General features: G+C 38.1%; 1 protein-coding gene across 10 annotated transcripts in view; it reads right to left on the reverse strand.

Annotated features, from left to right (window-relative positions):
- Positions 1-470: 470 nt before the first annotated feature.
- Positions 471-23,482, reverse strand: part of NLGN1 (neuroligin 1) — a 381,431-nt gene continuing 358,419 nt past the window's right edge. For 7 of the 10 annotated variants that reach the window (XM_026792056.2, XM_074547426.1, XM_005484780.4 and 4 more), the window contains 3 exons: positions 10,932-11,144; positions 5,218-6,007; positions 471-4,238 (listed from right to left, as the gene is read on the reverse strand). In XM_026792056.2, coding sequence (XP_026647857.1) covers positions 3,416-4,238; positions 5,218-6,007; positions 10,932-11,144 — 1,826 coding nt within the window. In that variant the 3' untranslated portion in view covers positions 471-3,415. The remainder of the gene's footprint in view (positions 4,239-5,217; positions 6,008-10,931; positions 11,145-23,482) is intronic. The other 3 variants (XM_014265515.3, XM_014265514.3, XM_026792058.2) reach the window with 1 other exon arrangement.

Genomic DNA, 23,482 nt, shown 5'->3' on the forward strand with positions numbered 1-23,482 from the left:
TAGAAATGTCAGCACAGCACATTATATTGCCTGTAATTTCAATAGATAAACGAGACAATGATTCCATTGTTATTTTTTTTTTCTCAAAATGGTAGAATACATTTTCTTAAAAAGGTCTGCAAACATATTTACAAAAGTGTGAAATCAATAAATGCAGGCTCTTTATATTTATACTGAACTTCCAAAGACTGACTGATATCCTAATTTTATTGGAAATCTGGTCCAAGGATGATACAAGAAATTAAATATTACACTCAATTTTGCTTTTGTGTATGCTACCATGATAAACAAATAAAATAGATAAAATATCTTGAAAATAACAAACTTATATTCCATGAAGCACATGAAGATATTCCAAAACCAATTCTTATCTTTTCATTTCAGCTTTAAAACATCTCTTGCTCTTTCTCAATGTTGTGTTAAAACGTGGGACACCATCTTACTTTTGGAAAGCCAGCTGCTGTAATGTCAGTATAAAGTAGCCACTAAAATATCATTCACAGTATCTGCATCACAGGAATAGACTTTTTTTTTTTCCCAAACAGGAGTGACAAAATTTATGTTGTTGCCTTCATGTTTCACATTTTAAATACTATTGGCTGACAGAAATAAAGTGTAGTGTCATGCTTGGTTTACCTAAATCATTTATTTTGTAACTAATAAAAGTAAACAATTACCAGATACTGTATATATAGAGATATATAGATATATGGCCACAAAGAAACTATAGTAGAAAGTTATTTTGGTTTTGATAAAGTTAAGAAAAGCACATAAAATCATATTTCATTAATATCTTGTTTTATGGCCATCAATATTTTTGTATTTTTTTTTCTTTTGTTTCATCAACATAGCAAAATACAATCTTCTTATTAAACAATAATTATCAGATGGCAGACAATTCTTTTTATTGGTTTACATTGGCAGGTCACAGTCTAAAAGCACAACCACATCAGGCAGAAATTGCACACAGACCGCCCTGGATTTTGAAGACTATTTTTTATGCTTCTACAAAAAGACCTTGATTTAAAACTGGGGACTGTAACAAGTACTAAGTACATGTTTGGGTTTTTGGTTTTGTTTTTGTGTCTTTTTTGGGTTTTTTTGTTAAATAGGGATGTAAAATAACTGAAATTGCAGTATTTATTTTGGTTTCATCTTTATTTTTAATGTCTATGCTCGATGTTAGCAAACATACTTTAAACTTCACAGCAATCCTTTATAATAAAAGTTCAATCACCCAAAAACCCAGGTGATTTTTTTTTGTTCTCATCATGGACTATTGCAGATTTATTTCAATTTGGCCTGTTCCTTGCCTTTTTTTTTGGTATCAGTATTTCATTTTTAACTCATTTCTGAAATCTGGAGGAGATTTACGTGTGATGACAGTCACAATGTCAATATTTCTGTAAGAAATAGCTATGATGGGGCTGGCCTATAAATATGCAGTTTTATTAATTGTAGAAGACACCCTCATGTCTTCAAAAACCAGACTGGTCTTAAGATATTACTCTTTATTTGAGACAGTTACCATTACTTCATTAAAAAATGACAAAACAGCAATAAACATTTTAGCTCTTTAATGAGCAAAGATCAGGTCTCTTAACATTGGAATAATATTCGTTATCCAGATTATCTTTATTTCACTCAGTGACCAGTAATATGGCCAAGAAATACAAAGTAATTTTCCATCAAGTAGTATACAATTTTTGTGTGTAATAAGCTTTCATTCTTGAAAAAGAGTAACTGAAAAGAAATGTTTCTGTTACTGCAGTTAGTTTGTCAGAGAAAGTTCTTCGCATTATCTTACAAACTATCAAAATTGCTAGTAATTTGAAAAAATGTAAAAAAAAATCACATAACTTTAGTCTAATAGAAATATAGTACAGGTAAGAGAGAAAGTATTTATCAGGGATGTGCTCTTAAGTCCATCTCAATTATTTCTTTTATATAAATGTACATCTGATTACATATACAAACGTTTTGAAAGGACCGTGGTATAGAATTACTGGAAAGCAACAGGGGAATGAAAAATTTCTTGTGATTTTAGAACATTCATTTCAAATCACACAAACATATGTAGTATCCAGATTTTTAAATTTCCAGTTGTTGGCTCTCTCCCCGTTCTCATATACCCTCTTTTTCTACACTCTTGCCATCTGGTCTAGAGAATTAATTGGAATGACAAAGCTAATGTATAGCAAAAAGGGAATTAACATTATATTAAAGTATTATAAGTAAACTTTAAAACATGCAACATGAGTTGAAACAATAAACTGAAAGGTGTAATCAGAGCAGAAATATTGGGGCAATTTTAAATGGCAAAATGTCATTGCAATTAAATTTTTGGACACACTTTACCTCATCAATTTGAACAAAATACTCTGAAACTAAATCACAGCAAATTATAAATGTTTCATCAAAGGAGATTCCATTAAAGTTATAGTTATTTCAAAGTCAGAAATTATATAGGTGGAAAGGAAAAAGAACATGAATAGTATACAATTTTTTGTCTGGGATTCATATCAGTGAGGGTCCACCACTGATACCTAGAATGCCATAAATACCTTTAAGAACTGTTGCAATCCCTTCTTTTTCAGAAGCTACCATGAAATATTTTACTGTGATTACTTTTGCCCCTTTAAAAAACTTCCTTAGGTTGTGCCAATTGATGGAGAAAGCTTCTATTAAAAACTCCAATGGGATGAGAAGAATTTTAATTACGGCTTAATCAGCAGCACAGCCACCAAGCATATAAATTATCATGCACATCGTGCTAAAAATATCCAGTTTCCTTTATTCCCACAACTTTTATACTGACAGCACTTATGTGATAATGTTGTACCTGCCAGGCTGTAAAACTTCTCTGACTGGCAGATTTCAGCATGAGCCCCTTTCTAAGGCCTTAACAGCATTGGTGCTTTGTGTACTTATTCAAATATGTAAATATGGTCTACACAAGAAAACAGGTCCAAATAAAAATTGGTGAAAATTATCTGACATTCCATTAGTGTGTCCCTTGTGCATATTTATAGGTTTTTAAAATTTTCAGTCATAGTTCTTTCCTGTTTGTGTTGCACATGCCTAATTCCATTATGTAACTTAAATCTTCAAAAAATTAATACTTGAATGTGAATGAAAAAGTATCATTCAGGACAACTGCTTCAAGCAATTGCAAACAGTTGGGTTTTTTGTTTTTAGTTTCTTTTTTTCTTTTGTTTTGTTTGTGTCTTAAGTTCATTTGATATATGTACAATTCATTTTTTTCAAAACCCCAAATGTTCTTGATATGTATATTCACATAATATTCCTCCATATTTAAATAGTAAGAGTCTTGTAGGTTGAAAGCCAAGTAATCTTCAGTAATATCACCTACTGTAATCCATCAAAAAATAAAAGTTTGTTTCGTCTTGTCTGGCTATACCCTGGTTGTTGAGTGTGAATGGGGGTGGGGATGAGGATGGGGCAGAGTATTGTTCTGTCCTCCAGTAAATGTGTTGAATGTGTGTAGGGGCTGAATCCCTGGTATAGTGTTGGGGATCATTGTGATGGTGTTGGGTGTCATTAAGGGGATGTCATCAGGAGACCTCCTCATAGCTAGCGTGTAGTCTGGGGGACAGGCGGTCCTGAGAACCACCTCATGTGGATGGATGGACTCACATTCATGATCCAAGTCAGTGTGCTTCATTTGGAGGGACATTATCTCCTCTTCTTGTGCATGGGTGAGATCATTGGTAGTGGTACGTTGTGGGCTACATCTCCTGTGGACATCATGTCTCCTCTTGTCCTTTTTGTAGTACAACGCTGCAAAGGCCAAAATGTTCAGGAACAGCAAAGATGCGCCAACTGCGATGGTAACGCTCAACTCTGTTGAGTAGTCCCTTTGATCCACTGAAAATGGGCTTGGCTGCTGTTTGGGATCGTCTTGTTTGGCTGTAGGAAAGGCTGAAGTAACTGAAACAGAATTTTTCCTTGTGGGTCTGAAAGTATTATCAGTCGATGGCACTTTAGTTGTGGTAGAGGTATACTGTGAAATGTCGTTAAGATTGTGCAGATGAGGTACCAGTTCCAACCAAAGGTTCACTTTATTGGCCCTATAGTGTTCTTTAACTCGTGGTTTTAATCCAATGTGAAGATACAGTTGGTCTTTTTGAGAATATCTGGTCCATGCTACTTCTTCAAAACGATTTGGTTTTGTGTGGATGAATTTTGTGTCTTGCGGCACTGGTTGATTTGGGTCACTGAAAGAAAAAGATATCTCCAATGTTACAAAGCATTTCAAATGGAATTGTAAAATTAACATAATTAAGATTTTATACTAAACGTTTAAGACTGCCTTTCGACGGAGTAGAGGGCTATTCCCTAAAATTAGAGGCCTTAATAATATTGATTAGAAACAGCATTATGCAAAAGAATCCTTCTTTTACACAGACTTCAGCAACTTTCCTGGTTCTCCAAAATATTGGTGTCTCACAGTGAAATCTTTTGCTGCTGAAGGAAGATTGCCTGGGGTGTGGTGATGTGGCCAAATGTCTGTGAGACACCAGAGAAAACATTAAGATTTTTTTATTGTTTTTAGCAGCATAAAGTTCGTACAGCTCTGCATTTCTGTTCCTGTGAATCATCTGTGGCCTTCCAGAGGGGAAGGATCAAGGCAGAGCACAACTCACTGCAATGCATAATCAAAAATAAGTAGGCAAATGTAACAAAGGTTTTTGAATTCCAGTGAAAAAAAAGAGCTAATGAAAATGGCAAAACTTTCCAAGTTTGAAGCCACATTTTTTATGGACTGAAGTGAGAATTTAAGACAAAATGTGCTACTAAAATAAGCTGTATTATATTCAAAGCATTATTTATGTCATTTTCTATCTCATGGAAGGAAAGTATCAGTGGTAGGGTAAAGGCAGGTACTAATGCAGCTGATTTTAACTCTACACAGATGTTAAATGCTTAGTTTTACACTTTTCCAGAGTTTCCTTAATTAGTTTTGTATATATTTTAAAATTTCCTCACAGAAAGTCTGCAAAGATATTTTTCCCCTCTTTTTCCAAAAACATGTAAGTGAGCCAAGCGACATTACAGTAAACATAAATATCCAACTCAATTCCTAATCTCTTATTCATCCTACAAGTACAGAGGAACTTCCAAGGGAAATAACAAATGGAAAGCACCATTCCATCCAAAGTTTGCCTACAAGACCATTCATTATCTGGTACTCACCCAGTTTTTGCAAAGTTTGTCCAGTACGTCATCACCACTGCACTTAGCATGACATCATTTTTGGAGAAATTACAAGGAAATAACTCAGTAGGACCAATCATGGGGATTCCTAGTACGTAAGGAACCTCATCTCCATGGGCTGCATCTGCCCATGCAGGTACCTGATCTGTCTGGCAATGATGGTAGAAGGCATAGAAGTACGTAGGCGATCCAAAATTCGAGTGAAGATCAGCTGTGGCCACTGCTGGTGCAACCCACTGGTGATCAGTGAACAAAGCCAGCAGTGTTTTCCTTCTGGTCTCGGGGTTGTGCCGGTCTGCCCAGTCTGTGTACATAAATTTAATAGTTTCCCTCAAGATATCTTTGCCTTCGGGGTATCCGTATAAGTTGTCGACGAAATTAGAAACGGCAAAGTCAAAATCGCTGGCTGATATGCCATCTTCGCTATCCACAATGTTTTCAACAAACTTCAGCCCTTCCCCTTGGTTAACTCCCAGCATGATGTCATAGTTGAGGAACTCTCCCTGCTCCATCAGGATCTGAGGGTCGTCTGGTATCACGTCGCCGTCGATGACTGGTCCAAAGGCTATGTGGTATCTTGCTGGTTGGATGTCCTGGTCGACAAGTTCTCTGTAAGGCTTCTTCTGCAGACATTCCACCAGTTCTACAGTGTCTGACATGTTGCAACCAACTTTTGTAGCCAACATCCTGGCGTATTTTGCGGGCTGAAAGCTTACTGCCCAGCTGGAGAGAGCTGTTCCACTTTGAGCTATTGCTCTTTGAAAAAGTCCTGTGGGGAGAAATATTTGAAAACTACTGAAGCGACCTTGAAACAGACACAGACTTTGAAAGATTCAAAGGTGGTCTTTGAAACAATAGAAAACTTTAACAGAAGAGATACCTGAATCTTAATAGTACTTAAATATAAGGGGTGGTGAGATCTGACTGCTGTTGTACCTACAGGTAATGTGCAAAAAAATAAATGCAGTATGTGCTAAAGCAAATGATTCTCCCTCAATACACTCCAGATTTTCAAAAGAAACTCAGAAAGAAAAAGGAGTGGCATTACCTTCTGTAGGACAAAACTATCAGGTTAAAAAAAAAATTCCTAAAATTAAAGCACCATATAGGTTGGTGTAAAAACCATCAAGTCTCTGAAATGGGTTGAAGTTTTTGGTATTGTTCAAGCCATCATCAGCATGCATGCATAGAACTACGTGTAAAATTAATCGATTACACTTTTAAATGTTTTCTTTGGAATTGAACTTGGTTTGACAGGTGCAGTGCTTTTAAATTGCGTATCACTGCAAAAGTTTATATTCTGGAGTAATAGATGAGAAGGTACCAGGCAGCTATTAAATTTAGAAGTGTCTAAGTCAAAATCTTTTCTTGTAAGGAGCTTTTTTAAGGCAGGTTTATATTGATCACACTTACATAAAAAGGGAAATGATGTATTTTACACTGTTTAGCTTTGTAATTCAGATATTTAAACATATGTTCAGGTATTCAGTTAAGGGAGAGAGAATGATGTGGCACTGCATATAAACCTGCAGTAAATCACTAAGTCTTCAGTGCATTTAACTTTAATTTATGCTGATTTAAGTATCATCCTGGACCAGGAATTCTACCCAAAGAAATAACAAAATGCATTAAAATTTATGTTTTCCTCTCCCTTCTGTAAGGATTTTTAAAACATGTCCTGGATGATAGCCTCACCCTCTTGTAGTCAGTGAATTAATGCAATTATTTTGCTATTGGCTTCAATGTAATCAGAACTCCATCCTTGCTTTGATTTCTTGTGCTTCCTTTGTGTTTTTCCACTCCATTTAAGGAGGGTACTTTGGGTTCTGAAAGAGAGTAGAAGTCTGAACCTTGTGTAAAGTATTGCTCAAAAACTATATTTAGGTAATTTAGGTAGTATTTAATAGATATTTAGACAGTATGTAGGTAATGATGGCCTTTCTGCTGTTTTGTGAGTAGTTTGGTTTTTTTTCATTTTCAAATAAATTCATTTCAGTATCACAACTTTTGCACAAACTACTGGAAAATATTTTATACTGGACCCTACCTCCTATAGGTCACTCTGGGTAATACAAAATGGTTTATAGTGTTCAAAAATTATGCTGATTTAAGATAGATGGGTCAAAATTTTGTTTTACTGGTGCTAATGGGCACCTGGAGCCATTCCACAATCTCTGGTGCAGTCACTTAGGGACTGAAAGTGACACCTGGCCTCACTCAGTTCCACCAGGAATCTTTCTCCAATGCTTGATGAATAGCTGGATGCTCCCACCAGAGGAACTGGAGTCAGGGCTCTCAGCTTACCTCAGAAATTTATTCCAATTATCCACAAGATGGCTTTTGCGTTGATAAGCAACATATTTCTATTGATAAAAATCCCTCCCTAGCCTCTAAATCAAATCAGAAATGCTTTTGTAGCTTCTGTTGCAGCACCAAACCCTGTGCATTCAAAAATAAGTTGGAATCTGTTGCTGGCAGGGAACATTTTACAAGCTCCTCAGGAATTTTAAATCATTCAATGATTTAAATCATTGTATTAGGTCCCAATAAAAAAAAAATTCTTCAAATTAGGTAGATATAGAGACTGAAATGTATAAACTCAGGCCCTTTCTTAAACTTATGAAAACTCATATCCAAGATAATATTTTCTTGCAAGATATGAGTAAAAATAAGAATGAACTTGAGCTATAAACAGCTAAAATATATTTGCATGTTTATAAGGTCAGATATTGAGCTAGTATAAATCAGCTCAAAGTCAGTAGAATTACCACAGAGGATCCAGGCATTGTAATAAATGTAGCTAAATGACAAAGCTGAATTTTCACCATGATGTATTTCATGATAATTCATAATGTGTGTGGGTTTTTGCATATTGTATAAATCTAACTTTATTACTTTATTAAATATGTCTGAACAACGACAGAAAGTGTAAGCTATGTGTAAGAAAATGCTGATACAAACGCTGTGGCTTACTAAGTGCTACATAAACATCAGATGCTGGATTAAGTAAAAGTGGTCAAGTCCTTTGGCCATAAAACCATCTGAGGAAATGAAACCAAAATTCCCTCCTTGTGCTGAAGAATGCTGACAGAGCCATTCCTCCACTCAAACCATTTGGTGAAAAATGAACAGTACGAAAAATTATTTTCATTCTGTCACAGAATTCGTGGCAGAAATTTGTACCTCACAGGATGGAGAACTACATTTTTATATGATAATGTGCATTATTATTATTATTATTATTGTTGTTGTTGTTGCTCATGGGCTTCAGACGCATGGAAAGAAGATTTAAATGTTCAATGGGCCACAGTGCTTTGTGACCCTTATTCAGATTCTCACCACAGTAAATAATAATAATTTGCATATATTCATCTGTATTTTGAGAGCACTTTGTGAAGATGGGTGCTGCTCTGCCCACTTGCAGGTGGGAGGCTGTGAACAGCTCCACCTTGAAATAGGCTGAATTCTTCCTCTCACTGCCAAGGGAATCTTTCAGAGGGACATGACAGAAGCAAAGAGAGCTTCTGAATTTACATCTTATGAGAGAGATTGGTTGATAATCACAGAATCCCAGAAAGGTTTGGGTTGGAAGGGACCATAAAGCTCATCCAGTTCCACCCCCTGCCATGGGCAGGGACACTTTCCACTAGCCCAGGTTGCTCCAAGCCCCATCCAAACTGGTCCTGGACACTTCCAGGGATCCAGGGGCAGCCTCAGCTTTTCTGGGCACCCTGTGCCAGGGCCTCCCCATCCTCAGAGGGAAGAATTTCCTCATAATATCTGATCTAACCCTGCCCTCTGGCAGTTTGAAGCCCTTCCCCCTCGTCCTATCACTGCATGCTTTTGTAAAATGTCCTTCTCCACCTTTCATATGTAAATGTGGAACAACATAAAACAAAATGAGATTTGGAAATGTTAAGAAATAACTACTTATTTGAACCTGACCAATTTATATTTTCTTTTTTCTTTCATATTTTTTTTTTTAATGGCAGATCTAACCACCTCCAAATGAAACATAACGTGGGAGTGTGGTGAGTTGTTCTGTTTAATCCAAATTTCATCAAAGCATGAGTTTGCTTCTAAAAGAAATCCTCAAAAATTTACTTTTACTGAACCTTCTTCAGACCCCTCTAAAATGCCTTGATCTGCTGTGTTGGCATCAAAGTGCCTCAGTTTTCCCCAAATAAATTCTGGTCTGGTCCTGGCAGAATTCTGGCCATGTGTTGGGATACGACAAGGTATCATTTGCTGATGAGAGGCAACACATGACTGTCCAAATATTGTCAATGTGGCATTTTGCATTGATGTCATGTTACACCAAGAAGATTGATTTTAACGCAAAGTAAAGAGTTAGGGGAAGATAAACCAGGTGTCCTCATTCAACCTGGAGTTAGTCCTTAATGAGAAAGTTGGTTTTTAGAGCTCTGATGAAAGAAGATGGTGCACTGACACCCTCAGGTCACAGTGCAGTGAGGTAATGCTTACATCTTGATTTTACAAGCATCTTCTTTTAAATATCTCCTATGTAGGTTTAGGTAGTTATGGAAGAAGAAAAGATTACACTAAAAATCAAATTGTGAAAATAGACTTAAATTTAGACCACAGTCTTATTTTCCACTTGACTCTTCTTGTAGAAGTTATATTTTTCTCTCATTTAAAAAAGCATAATGGCATGGTCTAAAGAATCTCTCACTTCTATTGACCTCAGTGGTCTTTGTAACATGACTTTGGGGAAATGCAGCTCTTTTAATGTCAGCAGAATTATGTTTTTATGACCAGCCAATTAGTCCCCCATGGAGATACAGCAATATAAATTAGTGGAGGATTAAATGCACAGGGCACGGTGTGATGTCCCTGATAAAAGTAATACAGATAAAAATATGTGAAAACAGTTAGACAAAAGTAACATGATCAATAAGCAATAGCCATGCAAATGAGAGACACTGTGTGAAACTGTGGTGCAGAAATCATAGAAAGAATAAGTTAGGTGCCTCAAACAGCATGATTTTGATTCCCTGCCACCTGCCTCAACTAGAGAGAAAAGGTGTTAGTTATGGAATAGGAAAAAACATATAGAAGGAAGTCCATTTGCAACTTGGATGCTTTGACAATTTTGGATCATGCATGCAAAACTTTCAACCATTCTTTTATTAGATGATAGCAAGTGAAGTCCATGCAGTTTCAGACAAAAGATTTCTGAACTAGTTATTGTTTCCTTCACACAAAATAATAGTTTTAAGCAATTCAGCTGTTAGCCTGAAAAGAGAAACTCTGTCATTTTAGTTTTCTTTAAATTCTGCTCCTCAGGAGAAACTAAACACGCCTTTCACAACTGTCTGAATATAGATGACCTCATCTACTGTGAGCATGACTGACTGATTTTCCAAAAAAGACACCCTTAGGTAGGAAAGAAAAGAGACAAAAATGATGCACCAAGAAAAATGCCGTTCAGATGTCTGCTATAAAGTGTTTCTACAAAGCTCCCTAGGAAAAAGAAGAAAGTGACCCAAAATTTAAACATGCACAGAAGAGCTGAGGGAGAAGGAGGCTTGTATAGCCTTTAAAAAGTTTCTTAATACTGAGCTGAACTCAACAGTTCATAGAAACAAAGAGAATATACAGAACATCACATAGTACTAATGGTGGTGGCATGCAGACACCAAAATTGTCAAAATTTGCAACCTGTATAATACCTTTGGTTGAATTGCTCCAACGGTTACCTTCAGAATAATGGGATAAAGTCAACAGATTGACGCATGAACCGCCTGCCCCAGATCCAAAAACAGTTATTCTTAATGGGTCACCACCAAAGAACCCAATATTTTCACTAGTCCATCGCAAAGCTTGAATTAGATCAAGGAGGCCATAGTTTCCTTTTGCTGCTTGGTCCCCAGTGCTCAGAAATCCTGTAAAAGTAAATGAAAAGAGAAGGGGTTAGCAAGGGTTCTTCTGAGTGATCCTGTGAAAATCTTCCAAGATTTCACAAGTATATGCTATTAAATATCACGCAACTACATACTTTTCCATAGTCCCTGGGAACAATTTGTAATTTTACCCTTCTCCTGAAATAAAATATATTTGATATCCACTCTTTTGGCCATGATAAATATATGCAGCAGAGATACATCCCAGGCAAAACACTCATCTGGATCTGAAAAGGTCCTCCCAAGGACTTTTTGTTGATTGTACTGATTTTAAGAGTAGAAGTTTAGGAGACAGATAAGATGCAGTTTTTCTGTACATTATTTGATCAAGTCTGTGTTGCTTTTCTGTACTTGGATGCAGCTTTGCACGTGCTTGAGATGCAGTGAATCCATTTCCCTGTAGATTCTTTGGTCCTGCCCTGGCAACTCATTGTCATTTACTTTTTTCTCCACCCAAAAATGCAGCTTATGTCACAAGCTGAACAATGGGAGCAGCTCTCAGCTCCCTGAGCTCCATGCCATAACCATTAACCTGAGTTAATTGAATCTGCATTAAATGGATGAAGTCAATGTTTCCATGATCCCTTAAAACCAAAAAGGTAGGAGCTTGGGGGTAATCTGGAGAGCACAGTAAAATGTACAGTAAAAACTCTGAAGAAAGTGTCTGTTGATAAAAGACATCGCTTTTGGACCCCATTTGTTGACATTTTGAATTTTCTCAGCTTAATAAACAAATGTTTAAATACCACCAGCATTATGAAGTAGTCCATATCTCCATTTGCATATCAAACTGATTTGATGCTCACTAAATCGTGTAACTGCTTTTCAGTACATGCTTTGTAGAGAAATGCAACGATTACAACAATTATTTGCACATTAATTAGATATCAGTGGGTCTTCTAGTCTCGTCAAAGTTCTACTGATTCAACTCTCTTGAGTGCAGACAGCCTACTCAAAGGAAGTTTACAGTAGTTTTGCAGACAAATGGCTCTCAAAGGAGTCCTACTCTTTCATTATGACAATAAAAGCAGCTTTTAAGACATTACTAAGAAGACACGTGTATATATATCTATATAGCAAGGATTTAAAAAGAATACAGATAGGTGCATGTGTGTACTTATATTCATGGATATAATGAATGTGTCACTTTTTACTTTATTATTACTCTGATTTGGCTCCAAATGGCAAGCTTGCATTTGATGTTCTGCCCTATGCATAGAGACATTTCTACTGACAGCCCTTCTTTGCTGTAAATGGCACTGGAAGCTCGTTGGCCTCCCTGCCCCAGCAGCTGAGCTCTGCTCCATTTTAGGGCGAGCAGCTTTGTTTGTGTAGGTCACAATCCTGATTTTTGTAACCACAGAGAGGGAAGAGGAAAGTGGCATAAGGTGTCAGGCCAGCAATTCTCCCACTTCCAGACCTAATGTACCAAGTCTAATCGACATACTTCATTCATTGTATCTGGAGTGAATTGTTACTCTATGCTAGACTTTAAAATAACCACTCTTCTACAACTGAAACCTGCCATGTTTATTACCTAACTGCATAAAGAGCAAGTAGCACCACCACCATTGTAGAAAATAACCCCTTGGTATTCAGGAGAAGCCTAGGAAAGGAAGACATAATGAATTCATTCATTCATTTATTCATTCTCACTTTACTGTTACAGCTCAGCACTGAGTTGAGATCATTATGATGTTATTTTACTCTGCTTCACATTCCTTCAGTTTGCTCTGTGTGGCCAGAGGGTTGGTGAGCATGGCTGTGTGAAAGCATTGCCCCAGCACAATCCTGCCTGCACAGGAACATTCATTCTTGGCTTCATGCTCCAGTAAAATGCTGTCTCCATAAATAATTTTTAAGGACACGGGGAGATGATGTCTTTGAATACGATGGCAAATCTAATGAAAGCTCCCTAACCAGTGTCACTGCCTTTGCCAGCCTGCTTGGAGCTGAGGGATGGTACCAGGGGCTGGAACAAAATTAAAATGTAGGCATTTATGGGAGCTACAGGATCTCATAAATGTGGCTGTACACGCTGGGAAAGCCTTCCCCTTTCTTTGCCTAAGTGTATGGCTGTGGAAATTCAGTGAGAAATCAGTTCATCACATTAAGCACAGAAGTGCCAGCACTGATTCAGGGGATCAGAGGGACTGGCAGTCCCTAGCACAGGCAGCAATGAGAAGGGAGCAGTCACAGCGCTTACCAAAACTGTGACATAAACACATAGTCCCTCTTTGCTTTTTGCTTTCCCTGGCTTTCAGATTCCCTGAGCCTGGTCAGGATCTGCCCTCAGCAGAGCTGCAGCATTGCTTCCAAGAGATCCAGGAGATTTCTCAGAATTATGCCAAGGCATTTATTAGGAAATTAGATGGTGTGATTATAGCTGAGCTACACTGATCACTCTGAACAGAAATGTGAACACTCAAACTTTCTGAAAAAGTGTTTTCTTTACTCTGTGTGATATGCAACAAAGTAGAAACCATAAGTCTTTGCCTGGAAAAGCAACAGATTAAAATTACAGACAAAGCCTTAGGGCAAACCCCTGGTGTCAAATCATATCAAGTCTCATAGCTGGATAGGGAAATAGGTAATCCTTGGGAGACTATAAATATACCACTTTTAAAGAATCTTCATGAATCTCTTGCTAAAAGTAGATGTCAGGAACCCTGCATTCAGTTCAGGGAATGTGCCAGGAGGGGGAGCTTTCAGTTTAATAAAAATTAAAAAAAAAAGGAAAGAAGGCAGTGTTAGTAATATTCTCCTCATTCATCTATATTAAACAAATTATGACTTGTGTCCAGAGCAACAGCTCTGATGCAAAAGAAATATCTCACACCTCCTCAGCAAGAACCACACTGGCTGATTTCCATATCTGCACAAGATGGATGATGATTGATGTTGACTTTCATGACATGAAACATTTCTATCTCATTTTTCAGAACCATAAGAAGCCTGTTAATATCACCACCTGTTCATGCCTTTTTTTCTTGTATGCAGTGGTATCAGCATGGCTTAGGAGCATTCAGAATGTCATGAAATCAGAGATGGAACTGATAAAACAGATAAGGTTTTGCTTTCCAGTTTGTGGGTTTTTTTTTTCTTCTTTTCCAAGTGAGGAGTGCCTCAATACAGATAAATGCATGGAACTAAACACCTGGAGGGAAATGCTTTAACACCAGCATCATCCCCAGCCTGTTGGTCTGTGGGTGCAGGTACTTATTCCTATTTATCACAGAGATAAAGCAGAGATTGGAACAATAGGTTTTGTCTTTATCCCAAGAGGAGCTTTCAGTGTGTAATGGATATAGATACCACACATTTTGGTGCAGTCCTATGACACAACCATTACACCATCTAGTTATTAAGCTTGCAATTTTGAGTCACTGAGGGAAACCTGCTCTTGCTGCAAAGGTCTTGTGTGTCTGAAAGCTTCTCTGTTTTTAAACTGTATCAGCTAATCTATTAAAATATATTATCTCTTTCTGCACATACTGTCTTATTATTATCTTTGGATTGTCATCTCACCAAGAACACTGCTATCATATTCTGCCACCTTTTGCTCTTGTAAAAAGAGGGAAGTAAATTATTTCTTATTTCAGTTATTCCAGGAAGACATTTGCAAAAAACTTAGTTTTGCATTATTCTCTAAAAAGGTCAGATTGAGCTAATTTTGTTCCATAATTAAGTCCTTCTACTGGAAATATTCCAATCATCAGCTGAACAATTGCTATTTTATATTCTGAATGGAGAGGTTATCTCTTCTTTTATCTCCTCCAGAGGAGCAGGCTCTAATAGAATTATGGAAGTGAGTATGTGGTCTTTTGTGAGTATAAGAAAGAGATTTATTAAGCTCATTTGGACAATTTCTCTGTTACATGTCTGTTAGACAAATATGCAGACTGCCACAACCAGGCCCTCTATTTTGTGTTAAGACAAATTTTAATGCTTTATAGGCTTACCTGCCTGGGTAATTATTTCTGCTTGCCATTCAGATGAATCTTTTTCTAATATGATTCCAGCATTTTTGAAGAGTAAATAAAATAATGGACTTGGGAAACTTAAAATATTAACTGAAAACCTTATGTAGCTTGAATTATTTTAAGCTTTGGCCTAATTTGAAAATTCAAATTAATGCAGAGAGGGAGGCCAAGACAGATTTTTTTCCTAATGTAAGGGACTGCTACAAGCCAGTGATGCAGTGAGAGGCCAGGTGCAGGCTGGTGGGTATGAAAGTGCCATTTCTCATCACAGGAGACCCAAACCATGCCTCTAATGAGTTCTGTCCCTGTGAGTGCTTGATGGCCCAGTGACCTTCGTGGCTGGATGGAAGTCAGGGGCAGAATGTCTTGCTGGGCACAACACACACAGAAAAATATCTGCCTGTGAGAAAATATGCAACAACAAATGCTACTCTAAAAATGAAGCACAAGAGCATATAGAAGCTGGTCTGACATGTGTAAAGGGCTTTTTCCAAGAGTTGTGTCTCTGAAAGCAGTAACATTTCAGGCTTTAATATTACCCACCTGTTTAGGCAAGTGTTATAATAATTTAGCTAGGTTTCCAGTTACAATTCCCTGTGCAGCCAAATGCCAGCTTTAATTTTGTTAAAAGCAAATGTTAGATTGCACAAGTATAAATGCACCAATGCATAGTGGAAGAATACAGAGCAGTTTTTGAGGAAAGAATTTGTATTCCCTCTGGATTCATTGCTTAGGACTTTAGTTCAACACCTTCTATTAATATTGAATGGTAATTGCCATGTACTGAAATTTTCCACTGCCCCTTAAACTATAGGAATGTGAGCAAGATAAACAAATTTTAAGAGAGATGGTTAAACTTAAAGAGCACATTTGTTTTCATCTTAGCCATCTCTCTAGAATTCACATCAGCTAAGTAATCTGAATGATTTACATGGGCAGCAGCACTGTGAGCATTAATGTGCATATGATATTCATGAAGCAGAGGATACTGCTCCTTGCTTTGCTGACCAGCACTTCCTAATTTTAATGGCTTATTTTAGTCATGGATAGGGGATAAGGTGGCTAAAAGGACTAGGAACTCCCATAAGAAAAATGTAGGAGAATATGAACTATTCTGTGCATGAAAAACATTCATTCCTCTACAGACATCTGCAGTGTACCTCTGCCTGAGAATGAGACAAGCCAGTGTTCTGAAAGTGCTGCTCAAGCAGGTGTTTTGTGTGAAATCCATTTCATATACAGAAAAGTGATTGCAGCATTAGCAAAGTTCTTGTCTGCTCCTGTAGCTTTCTGCCACATACATATCAGTAATGAGATTAATGATTTCAGAAGTGCAAGATTTTAGCTTAACTCCATGAAGTGTGTGTAGTACCATGCTGCATCATGATGCAGCCTTTCCTGGCTGTTTCAGACCCAGGAATCACAGAATTGTGGAATCATTTAAGTTGGAAAAGATCTTTGGGACCATTAACCCAGCACTGCCAAGCCAGCCACTAACCCATGTCCCCAAGTGCCACATCTACACTTTTTAAATCCCTCCAGGGATGGTGACTTCCTTGGTCAGTGCTGCTGCCCCAGCAGTCAGCCTTCAGAAACTCCCAACCATTCCACCAAAGTAAACAATTTACAGGGTTGAATCAGTAAATGCACAAGCTTGCCAATACATAATTTGGCATTTTTTTCAGTATGCAAGGAAGAAAGTGTGTGATGTTCTGTGAACTCTGATGAGCTATTTCAGCATTGGTCTACTGTTGCAATTTTAAACATCCCTCCCAGGGCACTAAATCCTTTGAATTAATAGTAGTGAAGTCACTGGAGCCTACAAAATCAGGGGATATCTGAAGAAATTCTTGCCTGTGAGGGTGGTGAGGGCCTGGCACAGAGAAGCTGTGGCTGCCCCATCTCTGGAATTGTCCAAGGCCAGGTTGGAAGGGACTTGGAGCAACCTGGGATAGGTGGAAGGTTTCCCTGCCCATGGCAGGGAGTTGGACTGGATAATCTTTAAGGTCTGACACAATCCATTCTACGATTCTACAATTCCAAGCATCCTGTAGATGTTGAAACACATTATAAATCCATCATTCCTTGAAGGCTGTGAGAAGAGGGTGACTCTGCCTTTAAGTTTCAATAAAGAGATGATAGGAGTCTGAGAGTGCTTTGAAAAATCTGTATCTGCCTCTCCTTCCCATTGTCAATGCTTCTATCCCACTCTGCCTTTTCTGTCATGTTGGGACAGCTGTGGGGAGGCTCTCACATTCTGGGTATTTTCTGCGTGCATGATATCGATATTTCAGCCTTGTCCTGTGCCCATCCCGTGGCTGCACAGGGGGTTGTGGTGTGGGGCAGGCTTTGGCAGAGGGATCAGGGATCCAAGGGGATCTCTGCCTGCCAGCCCTGCTCCAAGCACAGCACAGCCACAGGGGAGATCAGCTCTGCAGCAACTTATTGCTGATGATCTTTACTGAAGTCAAAGGAAAGGCTGATAACAATCCCAGAGACACTTTGAGAGCTCTATAAGCAATGGGGCCAGTCCACGAGCTGAGATCTTTAATACAGATTTCTGGATTCGCTGTAAAAGCAAAATGAAAAGGAGGAGGTGAGCCCAGGCTCAGAAATACAGCTGCAGATACTAATTCTACAAGATTTTAAGTGATATGTGCTGACACATACTAGAAAGGAGAAGTGAGCCTTAAGAGCTGATGAATGACATTATGGCATGGGTGGACACAAGAGGCAGCTGGAACACCTTTGATTTGAATGTGTTCTTTTCTTTGGAAAATACAAGGAAAAAAGGTGGGGTTTGCTACAGAAAATAGCAATATCTATCAATATTCTTATTTTGGAAAAAAACATAAGAAATTCTACCGCTATCAAAGAACATCTTCTTAAATGCCTTCCACAAGGTAAAAATCAAAGCTATGGTATATGGCTGGGTCATGCTCTAGGGCAACTCAAGTTTTGGTTAAAAGTATTTATAAGTTGCATATAGTCTTCACAGGAAATGAACATTATATTACTGAGTAATTCACTAGCAGTGCTCTTATAAAATCTGAGAACTTTTACAAAAATATAAATAAAATCATCCCTGAAAGACAGCCTGGACAAACCAAAATCTTTCAGGATAATGTGTGGAATACCAAAAATCAAACATGGACTGATCCTTTCGAAATATTCAGCCGAAGCCCACACGGAAAGGAAGGGCTACATGAGAGAACAGAAGAGTCCACAGCCAAATCCAACACTTGACTGTCCTACTTGGCAGAAGAAAGCAATGCCCCGAGGGAGGGATTTTTATCTTCACCAGGATTGAGTGCACAGCTGTTCCAGTCCCACTTACTTCAAGTAGTGCAATATGCAAAATGAAGCAGCCCACAGCTCATTGCACCAAAAATCTGCCCTCTCCTATGGTCTCTCAGCACCCCCATTTCCAGTAGCAAGCTCAGCCATTGAGATATGCTGGCCTTTCATGAAATATTCCATAAATTTTCACTTTAGATGATACAACTCAAGGCAGCAGCTACAAACCCAGAAGAGATTTTATAGAGGAGAGCTAACAAATATCAATGTTCTTAATGTGCAAGGTTTTAAAGATGAAAACTGACCCCATGAAACTCTGCTTTCCATTTTCATTCAAGATTTGGGCAAAATGAGTTCTTTATTTGAAGATGGCCCATATAGGACTTAAAGATTTTTCTACTCAAAATATCTGAGAATTTTTTTCTGTGTAATAAGCTGTGTGATATGTGCAGCTACTTAGAACTGCATGCAGATCACATCTTTTAGGTAATATATTTTAATTGATTATTACATGCCAGAGAACATTTTTTCTGACTTGAGCCTGGAAATCATCTTTACTTTATAATGGTCACTCTGGCTCCATATGAATGCTTTTTTCCCCCAATAATACCAAGCAGTTTCTCAGAATTTTGACTGTGTGGTAATTGAGAGAAAGGATGGGTTTAATTTCACTAGAAGGGAAAATTCATACTTTAGAGGGACAGCACCATAATTTTTGATTTTTCTTCCCAGGATTGAGATTTGCAATGAGGGTCCAATCAATGCTAATATATTTTCCATGAGCTGATGAAAAGGAAGTTAGAAGTTTTCATGTAAAACTGCATATGCAAATCACTAGTTAGAAGCCTAGCAGCTATTTGGAAGTGCAGTCTTTCAATCAGAACTCAGAAATTATGGTGCTAATTTACTGTGAACTCAAATGTCCATATTTGAAAATAAATAGAAAAGATTAACCATTGGACCAATTTATGAAGAACTCCATTCAGTATGTCATTGCCTGCATTCTTAAATCACAACCCGAGGCCATTGAAATGCGTGACTGTTGAGATAAGATTCAGTTCAGGAAAGTTTTATGAACAGTAGAATACAGGCAGAGGTCACCAAAATCCTGCCTTGCTTTTGAATGTGTGAGTTAAACAACACATCAGATTTAAATAATCAAGATCTGACTTGTGTGGCTTGCTCAGTGAAGACAGTACTGGGAATTTTAATAAGTTTTGAGAAAGCCTGAGAAATAAAACTTTTCTATCTTCCTTCTTTCTCTCTTCCTCCACCTTTCCTCTTCCCTTCTCTCTTTGCAAAGCTTAATCCTATTTAAGCAGCATCAGCATCATTCTTGGAGCTCTGTAATTCATGTGGATTTCTCTCTGTGTTCACCATGCTCCTTGAAGTAAATTTGGGGTACATTCTCCATTTATTACTTAGCAAATCCTCAGGAACACGTGGCAATGTCTTTACCCCAGTGATAACAACCTGTCCATCTGCTCGGGGGGTGACAAACTCCCTGTCCTACCTGTGCCACCACCCCGCACCTGCCCTGCTGCAGCACCAGGGGCGCTGCGAATATTCTTATTTAGAGAAAAGGACTTTGGCCAACAGTGAGAAAGCTAAAAACCATAGCAGGCTTTCCACTTTATACCTGCTGACCTCTCAGAGTCTCTGGGCTTTTTATCAGTGGCAAAAGATCTCTCAGAGGTGCAAACCAATTAAAAGCAAACAGAAACATGTTTTTTCGACTATCTGAGCCACGAGGGAAAACGTGGGGAGGTCTGTAACAAAAATGTGTTGTAAACAACTACTTTAATCCACAGGCTTGTGCTAGTGGGATTCTTATGCTGTTTTCACTGCTATTAGCTGAACACCAGAAACATTTGTAAGAGCATATATGCCCAGATAGAGGCATCAAATCTAATTTTCTGGTAAATATATATCACTTCTGGTAAAATATGAAGGAACTAAGAATTAACTGCATCACCATATGACTGTTCTCTTCCTACACAGGATCCTGCCTCTCCTAGAATAATTCTTTGCTTTCTGCTGTGTCTGAATTTCCTATTCCAGACAGCAAGGTGTTTTATTTCTTCACTGTGATTTTACTTTGCTGCAACACACATTTTGTGTCTTAAAGGCAGGGAGCTGAAGAAAAGTCAAGGATGGGATGAGGGTAGCTGTTACAGAGATGGTAACTGCCATTTACCCAAAAGATGATTGCTATTAAACTCTTCCTCCCCAGCAGAATCCTGAGGGATTTGGCTACTGCTGATGGTACAGCTGTTAAACAAAACAGTAGGACATAAAAGATATGTATTCATTTATAAATCATACACACAACTCCTGCCTATGTCTTCAGAATTATCTTATAGAATCCCTCATCACATGCATATCCCCCAACTTTTCTAGCAATAATTTCAATAAATACAAGATGTCAGAGAATTATCCTTAGTCCATGGAAAAGGAAGGAAAAAAGGCTCAAATCCACACAAAGTTAATTGAGGCTAGAATTACTGAAGCTCCATCTATTGCAGTCTCACATTGGTGCTCTTCAATTAAGGCATAATAGGAGTGAAAAGTAATTTATACTTATAGATTAGATGTCGTCTGTGAAAAATCGCCGATTAACTCCCAGTGGGTTTCTGGAGTAGCAGAAGAACAAGCCTTGTAGTCCTGTTGAGTTTCACTCCTTGGTACCACAAAAGCAAAGCTGGAATACCTTTATTTTGAGGTATTAGTAGAAAATGCTTCAACACTTGGGCACACACAGACTGGTTCTATCAGTGTGTTGATATCCAGGTTTCACCAACTAAAATTCCATTCCCCAAACCAGTACTAGCACAAGAGCACCTACTCTGTTTGCAGTACCAACCTAAAATCTTTATTTGCTCACATTTTTACTCTGATTACAATTGGAGCATTCTTTGAAGGGCTATTGCAACCTCAACTAAAAGCAGAGCTCCAGTTTTCTGTTGGATGTTGCATCCTGTCCTCCTACACTGCAGGGAGTGTCCTGTGCAATACCCCAACTTCATCTGAAAATGATGGACCAGGGTCATTGCTCTGCTAAATCCAATTCTAGTCAAGTCAAGAAAACTTGCCTGTTCAAACCAAGGGTGTGATTCCAGCCCTTTCATCTTTTGAGATATGTAAAATCAACACATGATTAACTACACTCATAGGCACAGCATCAAACATACAGCATCAACAAAGTGTCTCAACTAAGTAATATTTAATGGGTAGCATAAAATAATTGATGTTTCACAGAATTGAGCATGTGACATGATTCGGAATGTGAGATGACTGGAAGCTGAAGTAAGAGCCTCGAATTCTCTGAAAAGAAAAATGTGTGTACATCCAACCCACAATAACTGAGACTGCCCTACATTTAAAGATTTTTGCAACAAATAGAGTGGAAGAAAAACGGAGTCCAGCTGAGGTAAATACACTGTTAAAGATGCTAACTTTGCATTTACTGCCCCTATATTTGGTCCACAGCAGGAAGCCTGGTGTTCAATAGTGCCTACTTGGAGAGTATCACAACAGCCTCATTCAGCAGGGCTGGTCCACCTGTTGGCCATCAGAACACAGAAATCTGGTCAGTGGCAAAGTGGAGATAACTGAACCAGGAAAACCTAAATTATTGCATGTTTCTGTCATGTATTTTAAAATGTAACCCTTTTTTCCTTTTTTGAAAGCTATCCTATAATTATAATGTAATTCTTTAATACAATACAATTACACAGTCTTTGAGTTATATTTTTCTGTTACTTTTGCATTAAATCAGATGTCTTTAAGCTTACAACACCCCCTTACAGCCAAACTGAGAGCAGGAACACCAGTCAGAGGTCACAGTGAGCAGATTCTCAGCCCTGAGCAATAACTGGATTTATACAGAATGGTCACATCTAACAAAACAGTGCTCAGAAGAGCACAGGAATGTCAAACATTTCCATAAAGCAGCTAAGGAACATTATGACAAGGAGGGGCTGGCTGAGAGGCATCACTTTGGTATTCTGCTGTTACAATTCTTCTGGCTTACTCCAAAGGGAGCTGATAGGCACAGGATTCACACAGTAACTAAAATGGTGCTAATTTGTTTTTAATACTTAAGCAAATACTACAGGTTCTAAAGGCACTTTCTTAGCCTCAGATGAGTTAGAAAATCTAATCTGTGCTAATTTTCCCAAAAACAGATGGTACATGAATTAAACTGTGTAGACCCTTTTAAGCTTCAATTCTCACTAGGTCCCTTTTGGGATAACTAATGTTCATTTCTTAGGGCTCTATTCTCCTCCACTTATTTCTCTTAAGTAACTGAAAACAGCCTCCTTAATTGCACAGGAAGAGACACTCAAGGGGAGAAAAGTCACGGAATTTGGGCCTTCAAGGGATTTTGTTAAGTATTCAAAGCTTGTCACTAAACCCAGTATTTTTTGCCCGGACAGCACAGTGCTATCTGTGTTATTTACAATGGGAAAATATATTACTCCCATCCAAGAAATGTCATTAGTTGTGGAAACAGGATGGAAATCTCATTCAGGTCCTTGAATTGAAGGTAGGAGGTATGAACTCATAGGACTAAAGACAATCTCATCTGAAAATAAAGACTGCAGACAGTAAGTATTAACAGGTGATTTTAGATGTTTGTTACTGTAAAATGCTTAAAACCTCACCATAGTCCTGTGCTTGACTGTATGAGAGAAGTAACAGAAAGTGTTCTTAGGGTTTGTGTAAAGGAAGAGAATCAACATGTGGAAAGGAGAAGTTGGGAAGATAAAACAGCATTAAAATAGGGCTTATTAAACCAATTCAATTCACAGCTTTTCAGAGCAGATTTCTGCCAATGCTGTTGCAGCATCATAATCTTAAAAAAAAAAAAGAAAATTGCAAAATGCTGCAGTAGCCAGATAGAGGACACTGTGTTCTCCTGGAGCTGCTCTTGCACAACACCTGCCACCTCTCCCTCCTCTCAGTCAGACATTTCCATATGGCACAGCCAGACCCAAGTCCCAAGATCTTTGATTTCAGTCACGATCTGCTCCTTAA

Source organism: Zonotrichia albicollis, chromosome 9, assembly GCF_047830755.1.
Source record: "Zonotrichia albicollis isolate bZonAlb1 chromosome 9, bZonAlb1.hap1, whole genome shotgun sequence".
NCBI lineage: Eukaryota > Metazoa > Chordata > Aves > Passeriformes > Passerellidae > Zonotrichia > Zonotrichia albicollis.